Below are 11,596 nucleotides of genomic sequence, written 5' to 3'. Positions count from 1 at the left end.
GTTTGTAAGTTTCCTAAAATCTAATTCTCTTATTTTTAGGTAACTGTGAATACTCTGGAATCAAGATTCAAACTAACATTCCCATTTGTACTTTCATGGAACATGTGGGCTGCTGAGAAACACAGTGCTTGGTAGATACTGTGTAACCTACTGGTTTTCTATCAGACTAGTATTCATAGTTTCAATTCTGTTTCCTGAAAACACATATATTTGGGGCCAGGTTTCTAAGACGTTTTAACATTTCTTTAAGCCTTCAAGAAGGGTAAAAAGTTTTAAAGCAAGATGGTTTGCTAAGGACTTAAGAGCAAAAGTTGCGAATTATTGATACTTGCTTTTGGTTCCTTTTTTCCTTGGTATTTCTTTACCTCATTACATTGTACTGTAGGGCTCCATTCAGGAATTAATTCAGGCTTTGAATGTTTCTCACAACTTAAAATGGAATTATGTCTAGTCTTTACTATCCTTATTAGGAGCGCCACCTAATATGAAGTAACACCCAACAAAAGGGGTTTATTAGAAAACAAAGTTAACCATGTAAATAACTCATGAATAGAAACTAGTATTACTAGCAGCCTTCTCCTGACCTTAAAAGAATTACTTTGCAATCTTTAATTCTCTAGTAATCTTGTAAATACATGGCATAAAGTTATGTGAGATGAGTTGTTAGAACACTAAAAATTTAATCAAAAGTATGATGGGGAAATTTTCATTTTTTAAGTGTACAAAACAAATTAATACATAAAATTTTTATACTAACTATTTTATTGTATGCTGCCATCAGTGTATATAAAATAATTACCCTTGTGAAACAGAAAATTAAGAATATTCAGAGAGGTAGACATTAAGGACTGACAAAAGTAGAAGTTTGTGTAGTATGGCACGTTACAGAGAGGCTTTTGTACAGGCTTCAAATTTAGCTTTCCTTTGAAGATTCACTGGTTTATGAAAAGTGGTTTGGAAAACCTGAAATGGAAAAAGGTAAAGTGAATTAGGGTAAAATATCATAAGAACAATAGCATTTTTTATGAGTAGCAGTACATCTTACATTACATCACTTTTAGGGTATTTAAATAATGTAAGCTTATATAGTGCTTTCAATTAAACTAAGCCTGTTTTTTTTTTTTTTTCCTTTAAAAAAAAAAAAAAATCACATCCCAGTTGGTTTTTTTGGGGGGTGGAGAGGGGCGGCATAGAAAATGCCTGAATGAAAAGACCTAAAGAGTAACTTGCCAATACATTAAAAAAAAAAAAAAAAACACTCTGGGGATTCTAATTTTTAAAAAGGTTAATATAAAAATCTCTTATGATGGGAGATATCTGAACACTTCTAGAAAATGAGCAACAACTGAGAGCAAGATGCAGTCACTTCTGTTTACCCACATAAATCTATACACACAGATATTGACTATAGTAGTGTTTTAATAGCAAAGAACTGCAAATAGCCTAAATGCAACTCAATAGGACAATGGATAAGTAAGCTAAGGTTTATAAACATGATGGAATACAATACAACAATTAAAATGACTAAACAATCTATGGATTAACACAAATCTCAAAAATAATGCATTAATAGTTATTCTTTAAAAATAACAGCTGGGTTTTAGAACTATAAAACAATAAATACATGGGCATAACAACTCCAGGGTAAGTTATATATTTGGAAAGGTAGAAAATGTATCTTATTTCTTTATAAAAATTAACAAGGAAAAAAAAAAAAATTAACAAGGTTGGGAATTCCCTTGAGGTCCAATAGTTAGGACTCTGGTCTTTCACTGCCAAGGGACCAGGTTCACTCCCTGGCTGGGAACTAAGATCCATAAGCTGCACAGCTCAGAACTAACAAGGTAAACCATTTAATTCAGGATAGTAGATAATTGGTTTTTTATAGTGATTTAAAATTTCCTGTTACTTCATTACAAAAAGTTTTATAAGAAGCATAAACAGAATCAGTGGTGAAAATGTTTAGCCTCAAGTTTTGCAAATTACAAAACTGAGATAGGCAGGAAATAGTAGCAAACAATCTGTGATCTGTTTGGCAGGGGCTCAGCCAAAAGTACTCTTAAGCTCCAGGTGGAACAGCAGAGTTTAATTTGGTAATATTATCAAGATTATTAAATTTTAAATGTCATTCCTTACTGAATAACTTACTTCCAGAAGTTTATTTTAAAGAAATGGGTAGAGTATACTTATAGGTACCCAAGATGTTCACCTCAGTGTAGCCTCAGATTTGGAAACCTCAATATTTGATGAAGTATAATTTAAGTTATAGTACAACCACAGAAAAATCTCATTTACAAAAACTATTAAATGAGAGCACCAAAGCCTAAGCACTAGACCACCAGGGAATTTACAAAGACTATTAAATGAAACAAAATTCAACTTCAAAAAAACAAAACTGCATACTATAATCACTTTTTGACGATTTTTATTTTTTTGTCTTAAAAGGAAACATCTGTTAACAGTGGTTATTTCTAGGTGTGCAAATCATGGTAACTTCTATTTTAATACCTTGGACTATTTGTTGCTAAAATATCTATGCTGTAAGTTACACATATTTTTAAAAGTTATGAGTGCAAAGACTTAAGCACAGATTTAAATATAGATGTTTTGCATCCATGTCACTCGGTGTGCCAAGGACCACCAGCATCAGGATAATGTCCCAGACCTATTGTTTCAGAATCTCTATTTTAACAAAGTGATTTGTAGCTACATTCATGTTTGAGAAGAAATGCTTTTCCATCCAAATACTTTTCCTAGCCAAAAGTGCTTCAAATCATAATATTAATAAACCTGTGGGTTTTTATTATACTGCCAGGATTAACAGCCATTATTTTACTTTGAAATCTGGATTCTTATCCCAACCAGAGCCAAGTTAATTAGGCACTGATCTGTATTCTATGAAAGGAAACTATGAACAGCCAGTTAAGAAGCCACACTTAGCAGTATTATAAATGAAAATAAACTTGTGAAGAAAATACAAGAGGAACCATAACAATACGGAATTTCTCAAAATTGCCAGAAGCAAAAAACCTTTAACTGTTAAATATGAAGGTGCTTGAATGTTGAAAAGAATTACTTCCTTGAACTCAAAGGTGGTTTTTTTCCCTCTGTTTGGAAAACCTTAACCAATTCAACCAATCACGGTATTTACTAGAGACATGTTGTTAACTTATACAGACTTCCTGGACACTCCCAAGTCTACTAAATTTAATAAGGGAGGCACAACTATGTAACATGGTATTTTAGGAAGCAGCTTCCTGCACTGTGAGGAGTCAGAATATTTGCAGAGGGTGTGTACCATATACAGAGTTGTCTTTATAACAAATAAATGCTCTGACTAAAGTCCTATGGCTTCATGAAGGCAGTACCGTTAGAGTCCATTTTCAATTATCCACACATCATGTTGTCTGGCCACCTCTCTTGTGGATTAACATTATACATTTTTACACATATTGACATCTGTTCTGCAAGGTACAGGTTAACATACAGAAGTACGCTTTAAACCCACCCAAATTTTAGTTTCTATCCTCTGAAAACCAACCATCTCCCACCATAAACTTACATACTTCATTTCCCTCTCGTTATCTTTACCTAAAAAGAATAAAGTTAAAACCTTTTGTCCCCAACTCCAAATGCCTGCACTATGTCAGCTTATGCAGCTATCTCCTCAGTTTGCACTACTTCAATTCTTTTCTATGCTATTCTAGATCATAATTAATCCAAATCCATTGACAGTACGTTAAAAGTCACCACCATGAACACAGCAGATTTCTTTAAATGTCTAAATATTTTCTAGGTACAAAAAAATTAGTATTTGGGGACACCAGAGTACACCATTAAGCAATACTATAAAGGGTTAACATGGCTTGTCACAATAGTGAAATTTTCTAGTAACCCCTATATCTTCTTTATGGTTATTAAATCCTCTACTTAACCCTCTGGTAAAATAGAAACAAGTAGTCTTCATGATTACTAAATCAGCGAATTTCATCAATCTTCACAAAACAAAAAACACTGGAAAATCCAAGTGCCAAACAAAAGTATGGTGAGATCTTGCTCAACTTATAAAGTGCTACAAAGAAAGAAACTTGACTACTTATCCCTACTATATGGAGTTTTGTTGTTTTAATTTAAGGAAACTTACCTTGTCAAGATTCATCTTACTACAAAAAGGAACAGACTTTCTGGGGCCTGAAGGGATTTGTACTAGAAGATACTCCAGTCAGCAGAGGGTCATGTTGAGCATTCTGCAGACAGAACTGTTTCAAATCTGCAGCTGCCTGGGAAACCTGCATATAACAAGCGGTGGGGGGAGGGAGTGGGAGGTGATAACAATGTGTTAATGAAAGTTTTCTCAAATCTTTAATAAAAATATCTGCCAATAAACACAACTCAAAAAATATATATGCTAATTGAAGGTCACCAGTCATACTGTTGTTGTTTGGTGGCTAAATTGTGTCTGATTAAATCATATCTGACTTTTGCAATTCCATCAACTGTAGCCCACCAGGCTCCTCTGTCCATGTCCAGGCAAGAATATTGGACTGGGTTGCCATTTCATTCTCCAAGGGATCTTCCTGACCCAGGGATCAAACCTGCATCTCCTGCTTGGCAGGTGTATTCTTTGCCACTTGGCCACCAGGAAGCTCATCAACAGTCATATACTGTCAACATATACATATGTTTGATACACAATCATATACAGTCAAAACGCTCCATGTAAATAAAACAAGCATGAACAGTACAATTCTGTTATCTGCAAAGCATAGTACATGTTGCTAGTTTACTAATAAACAGGATGTTCTAGTGTAACCATGAAGGTACTCAACATTTTTTTTATTAAAAGCAATACACAGGATATTATAGGGTAAAGATAAATTAAAATGCCAGTAAACTACCACTCTGTCTTGAAAGTGGTATACTGAGAAAATGCTGAGAGTGTCTTGGTATTACATACCATCAGCTGTTCTATGTTACAAAATTGGACAATGACAGTTTCTGCTCAGTGACATGGGACTGAAAGGCTGATTATTAGCAAACTTCAATTTAAGAACTTTACTGAGCAGCCTGCCTTTAAGAAACTGCCTTACATGTGACTTAATAATTTTCATATATATACAAAACGAATCAAACAGGACTTAGAGAACTTCTGTGGTTTCACAGTTAAAACAACTTTATACCAACTTCAACATCTACTATTTGTACATATTCTGTGAAGGCATGGTGCAGGACACCGAAACAATAAACTGAATAGTTCATATATATAACATGAATGACTAAAGGATGCCTCAAATAAATATAGTATCCTAACTCTTGAATTGTGGTTTAGGAAGATGGGGAAGGCAATCATTTATTTTATTCTGTTTTAACTATCTACAAGAATAAGAACAGGTGTCCAATCTGGCTGGGTAATATTTAGCCTCTGAAAGGGAGCTAAGGGCACCACAAGTGCTCTCTATACAAAGAATTTCTGCAGATGACAGCTTCTGATAAACGGATCCATCACCGTGAGATGAATCTAAACTCTTCCTGGAATCTACTTATATGTTTGGTTTATACACCAGACCAGGATAAAGAGTTTCATGAATTTATTTATCAACTGTGTAAGTAGTTTTGGGTTCCAAGTACAACAAGAAATGGGCACCCTGCTCCCCTCACAAGTATAGCTACAGTGGGGGAAGGGTGGCATCATTTTTCAGTATCTTATAACATGGTTTCATTCATTCACATTAACCAGCAGTAAAGAATCTATTGCGCTTCCCCTGTGACTCAGCGGTAAAGAACCCACATGTCAATGCAGGAGATACATAAGAGATGTGGGTTCGATACCTGAGTCTGGAAAGATCCCCTGGAGAAGGGCATGGCAACCCACTCAGTATTCTTGCTGGGAAAATCCCATGGACAGAGGAGCCTTGTGGGCTATAGTCCATAGGGTCACAAAGACTTGTGACTTTATGCTCAGGACATGACTGAGCATAAACATGAGAAAGAATCTGTTAATTTTCTGCCAAAAATGTATGCAGACTCCAACTTAAACTCCCTTTCACAAACTTCTCATCACCTCTATGTGCCTAATATAATTCAGGCCCTTGGAATATGTAAGAAAAACCAGGTCCCTGATACAGAGCTAACAGTTCAGATGAAAAGAGACAAGATGCTCTGCAGGAAAAAAAAGAGTTTGTTAGATCAGGACCTGTGCAAAGTGTTTTCAAGAAGGTGACATTTAAATTGAGATCTGTGACAAGAGATCCAGCCAAGGAACCATTAGTGAAAATAACCAGTGAGAATTCCAATCAATGGGGAGAGTGGAGACAAAGGCTTAAAACTCAAACAAGCTGCTAGCCCCTAAGGCACTATAATAATAACCATCAGAGAGGTTGAAACCCTATAATCCTGGCATAATTATCAGTGCCTCTTTCCCTCTCAAAAGTGCCCTGGGTTGGGAACAAAGTGTATGGTCACCAACACTGGGGGAGTTTGTCAAGCATTTGTGATAATTTCTATCAACTACTCAAACAAAAGCTTTTAAAAAATAAAGTCGTGCTAATTCAAAAGTAAAATGTCACTACAAAAGCATCTAGCAAAGTCATGGGTAAAACAGAAGCACAAAATGAAATCTAACTCACCACATTTTGCAACATGTCCAAAGAAAAGTTCATTTAAATTCCCCCAAGGTGAGGTGCTTTCCTCCTTGCTACACACAGCCCTGCCATTTAGACTTGAGATTTCTATAACCAAACCCTTGTGATGGCTTTAATGATTCTGACCAAAACCCTCTTTAGTACTGGAGGAAGGCACCCCACTGGAGAGTTATTGCAAGGGCTAGGGTTTTTAAGGTAAAGCCCTCAAGGTATACTCATTTTCTTTGGAGACTAGGACTAAATATCCCTACTTAACACTTAACTGCTTTCAACCAGCCTTTTTTTTTTTTTTTTTTTTTGCCCCCCTTCCCATTTTTTTCTTTCCTCGGCCACTCCAACCTAAGATGAAGGCACACCTGAATAATAACAATGATTCCAGAGATAAATCCAGGCAAGGCTAACCATAAATCACTGGGATGAGGTAAGAATCTGGAAATTAGAGAAATGGATTCCACACAGCAATGGAGTTTATAGCACTTAAAGGACAGGAAGGGAGGGGAATCCCATCCCAAGACTGATGGGAATTTCCCTTCCCTCCTGAGATGACCACAACCGGGTAAACCAGGTTCCTGGCATTTCTACATAAGGAAATAGGTAAAAAGAGAGCGTCTAACAACACGAAACACTTCAGGGGGAAGTAAAAACTAGTGTGATGAGTAAAGAATCAAATCATCTTGGAAACTAGCTGTCTCTTTCAACAGAGTGCATGGTTTATATCCTTCCCTGTTTCTTTTCTAATTACAGTAAGCGTTTCACATGTAAACTGAGTGCACCACAAAGAAGCCAATCCACGCAGGATTTAAAAAATCAAGAAACTTGGAATAGCACTTAACGTCAGCTTGTCCTATCAACACACACACACGACTTTTTCCCCAAAGTAAATACCTCAGGACAAGGTCAATGCTAACTAGACGCCAAAATAAATAACACTGGTCCACCCTAATTACTTATTCGGGTATGCAGACCAGGAGATATGCCCAAGGTCAGATCACAGCAAAGTGCAAAACAGATATGAAATGCACGCTTTGTCCGAGGTTGCGCAGGACACCAGTGGTAATCTTAGACACTGTACACGTTTCCAAAACAGGCTTCTTTAACCTACAATTAAAGTTATGCAAGAATTCGTTTTCAAGTGTGTGTTCGGTGAATAAGTGGAGCTGGAAGTAAGGCTCGACTACTAAAGGGAGTGGATTTGGGAAAGTTCTGACATGAAAAAATACTTCTGTTCTGAATCAAAAGGCGGATAAATAAAACTCCGTCCGGTGACAAGAAACGAGGGAAACGGTAGCGAGGGCCGGGAAGGGCGCGGGCGGAGGCGCAGCTCTTGGGGAGCCCAGCCGCGGAGTCACTGCCGAGGGAGGGAGACAGGGACGAGGGCCGGAATGCGGAAAGCGGCTGTTAAACCAGGGCCAGCCCGCCTGGGACCGCCTTGGGGCGCAAGGGCGCACTAACCGGCCCCCCAAGCCACAGCGCCGACCCGTGCCGCTACTTCTCTAAAGCTGGCCGAGATCGCGGCCGCCGAGCCGGCGTCCTCCCCAGGGGCGAGTGGCGGCCGCCGCGTCAGCTCGCCTGCCGTATCCCACCCGCCACCTCCCCGCCTTCCCCTCCCCCTCGGCCACCCGCCCCCGCTCACCTTCACCCGATTGAGCCCGGCCTCCAGCCGGAGCTGTTGAACCACTTTTTTCATAGCCGCGACGCTGGATGAACCAGACATGGCGCACTGGAAAGGATGGCAGATCCGCGGGCCGTCGGCAGGTCTGCGGTGGGTCCGCTGGGCCAGTCGGCGGGGCTGGGGGTGAGGCTCGGAACTTTGTCTCTTAAGTTTCCGGTCCTTTACCAGTGGCTCCACCCTCAACGCGCATGCGCGCTCTCCTCCGCCCGCCGTTTTGGCTCCACACCCGAAAGGGAGCGCGAGCTTGGGAGGGTGAGGGGAGAGTCGGGAGGGAGAAGGGGCGGAGCGGACGGTGGGCGCGGTAGCTACGGGACGCCGACTGGAACGGACGCCTCTCCTCTCCGTCCTCCCTCTCCCGAGAGGCAGAGTTGGGAGAGGTAAGGAAAGAGATCGTAGTTATCCTGCGAGACCCGAAAGGGACTCCAGAGAGGGTCGGTGAGGAAAATAAGTTGTTGAGAGACTTTGTAACAGTCATGGTGGCGGGACGACGAGGCGGTTCCAGTGTCCCTGGCGGAATTGGCGGCAGAGATGGAGGAAAGGGAAGGGAGAGCCCCACGGAGGCGTAGGAGCTAGAAGTATGGGCTTGAGTCGCTGGCACCTTGTTCCCTTAGGGACGCGTCCCTCAGTGACCCGTTTTTGTCCAGCGGGGCGGCCCTTCCGCAGGTGGCTTCCCACCGACAGACGCCCGAGAGCGAAGGAGGGCGCGAGGTCTCTAACCGACCGAGAGGAGCCGGGCGGCGGGCAGCGAGGGCGCTGGTTCGCTAGAGAAAAGGGGATCTTCACAAGGTTTGGCTTCTGGCGCCTCTTACCTCTCCTTTTTCTAGAAACGATTGTGAAGAAGCCAAGGTGCTAACTGAAAATTATATTTATCTCTTCTTGTCCATTTCATTTGGTGGATGAACGTTCATTGTACTTTAAGAAATAAAAACTTTCTGTTTTGAGAAAGTTTGCTCTTTTATGTTTCAGTTGTAGCTTATTACCTGATGCTTGAAATTGACCTTCAGAGGCGCTTTCAGGAGAAACAGTAGGATGGAACTAAGCAAAGAAGGCTCAGACACTGCATGTTTCACGCATGGGAACTTATGTCACGCACTTAGGACAAATGTTTCTTGTTCTGCTGGTATAGTCTGTCAGTGAATACACTAGTATTTTCTAGAAACATGCATAATTTCATCATTAATACATTTCAGTTGTTTTGTATAGTGAGAAAATCTGTGTGTTGTGTGCTCTATCTCATATCTCAACAAAACCTAACTTGTAAAACAGTTTAAATCACTTCACAGGAATGTACAGTTTACTTGGCCGGAACTAGAAACCAGAGTTTGAATTCTGTCTCTGTCTCCTACCTTGGTATCCCTGGGCAGGCCACTTTCCTGAGCTTCTGTTTCCTCATTTCAAAATGAAATAATAAAGCTTACTTCGCAGAATTGTCTTTCTGAATGAAGTTTTATATGTAAAGAGTATGACAAGTATCTAAATAAATGTCTCTTTTCCCTCTTCCCCAGTAGTATTGCAAATTATTTGACCTTTATGCTTTGTTAACTAATCTCATTCATACTTTATTCAGTTCAGTTCAGTTCAGCCGCTCAGTCATGTCCGACTCTTTGCGACCCCATGAATCACAGCACACCAGGCCTCCCTGCCCATCACCAACTCCCCGAGTGTACTCAAACTCATGCCCATCAAGTCGGCGATGCCATCCAGCCATCTCATCCTCTGTCGTCCCCTTCTCCTCCTGCCCTCAATCCCTCCCAGCATCAGGGTCTTTTCCAGTGAGGCAACTCTTCGCATGAGGTGGCCAAAGTGATGGAGTCTCAGCTTCAGCATCAGTCCTTCCAATGAACACCCAGGACTGATCTCTTTTAGGATGGACTGGTTGGATCTCCTTGCAGTCCAAGGGACTCTCAAGAGTCTTCTCCCACACCACAGTTCAAAAGCATCAATTTTTTGGTGCTCAGCTTTCTTCACAGTCCAACTCTCACATCCATACATGACCGCTGGAAAAGCCATAGCCTTGACTAGTTTACCTTAAGGTAATATTAACAGTAAAGCAGGTCTTGATTGCTCTGTCTTGAGTTCAATTAATCAAAAATTAGTTCTGAATTAAAATATCAAATTTTTAATGCATCCACTAAAAATGAAAGTTCTAGTCTCCCAATTGGCATACTAGTTAATGAATACCCGTGTGCTGTGTTTATTATAGATTATTACCATTTATTCTTAACTGATAAATTGCCACATGCATATATATTGTTTAGTCACTAAGTTGTGTCCCACTCTTTTGCAGTCCTATAGACTGTAACCTGCCAGGCTCCTCTGTCCATGCGATTTCCCAGGCAAGGATACTGGAGTACCGGGTTGCCATTTCCTTCTCTAGGGGATCTTCCCAACCCAGAGATTAAACCTGTGTCTCCTGCATTACAGGTGGATTCTTTATTGCTGAGCCGCAGGGGAAGCCTCATACACCTATAAACGGTATGGACCTAACAGAAGCAGAAGATACTAAGAAAAGGTAGCAACAATACACAGAAGGACCATACAGAAAAGATCTTAATGACTCAGATAACCATGATGGTGTGATCACTCACCAAGAGCCAGACGTCCTGGAATATGAAGTTAAGTGGACCTTAGGAAGCATCACTACAAAGTTAGTGGAGGTGATGGAATTCCAGCTGAATTATTTCAAATCCTAAAAGATGATTGTGAAAGTGCTACACTCAATATGCCAGCAAATTTGGAAAATTCAGCAGTGGCCACAGGACTGGAAATGGTCAGTTTTCATTCCAATCCCAAAGAAAGGCAATGCCAAAGAATGTTCAAACCAGCCACACAGTTGCACTCATCTCACACACTAGCAAAGTAATGCTCAAAATACTAAATGTGCCAAGCTAAGCTTCAACAGTACATGAACTGTGAAATTCCAGATGTTCAAGCCGGATTTAGAAAAGGCCAAGGAACCAGAGATCCAATTGTCAACATCCGCTGGATCATCGAAAAAGCAAGAGAGTTACAGAAAAGCATCCACTTCTGCTTTATTGACTGCACCAAAGCCTTTGACTGTGTGGGTCACAACAACGTGTGGAAAATTCTTAAAGAGATGACAATACCAGACCACCTTACCTGCCTCCTGAGAAATCTGGGTGCAGGTCAAGAAGCAACAGTTACAACCATACATGGAATAACAGACTGATTCCAAATAGGAAAAGGAGTACGTCAAGGCTGTAAATTGCCACCCTGCTTATTTAACTTACATGCAGAGTGAAAATGAAAGTGAAAGTCACTC

At 40.3% G+C, this 11,596-nt stretch overlaps 1 protein-coding gene across 1 annotated transcript; it reads right to left on the bottom strand.

Annotated features, from left to right (window-relative positions):
• Positions 1 to 744: 744 nt before the first annotated feature.
• On the bottom strand, positions 745 to 8,969 carry GNG5 (G protein subunit gamma 5). The gene is made up of 3 exons (XM_043460838.1): positions 8,275 to 8,969; positions 4,145 to 4,289; positions 745 to 963 (listed from the first exon to the last, which is right to left on the bottom strand). Exons 1-2 carry the CDS (start codon positions 8,353 to 8,355, stop codon positions 4,164 to 4,166), a joined length of 207 nt encoding a protein of 68 aa, XP_043316773.1. The 5' UTR covers positions 8,356 to 8,969; the 3' UTR covers positions 745 to 963; positions 4,145 to 4,163.
• Positions 8,970 to 11,596: the final 2,627 nt, after the last annotated feature.

The sequence above is a fragment of the Cervus canadensis genome, chromosome 2, assembly GCF_019320065.1.
Source record: "Cervus canadensis isolate Bull #8, Minnesota chromosome 2, ASM1932006v1, whole genome shotgun sequence".
Lineage (NCBI taxonomy): Eukaryota > Metazoa > Chordata > Mammalia > Artiodactyla > Cervidae > Cervus > Cervus canadensis.
This window is presented reverse-complemented; position numbering and strand designations above follow the sequence as displayed.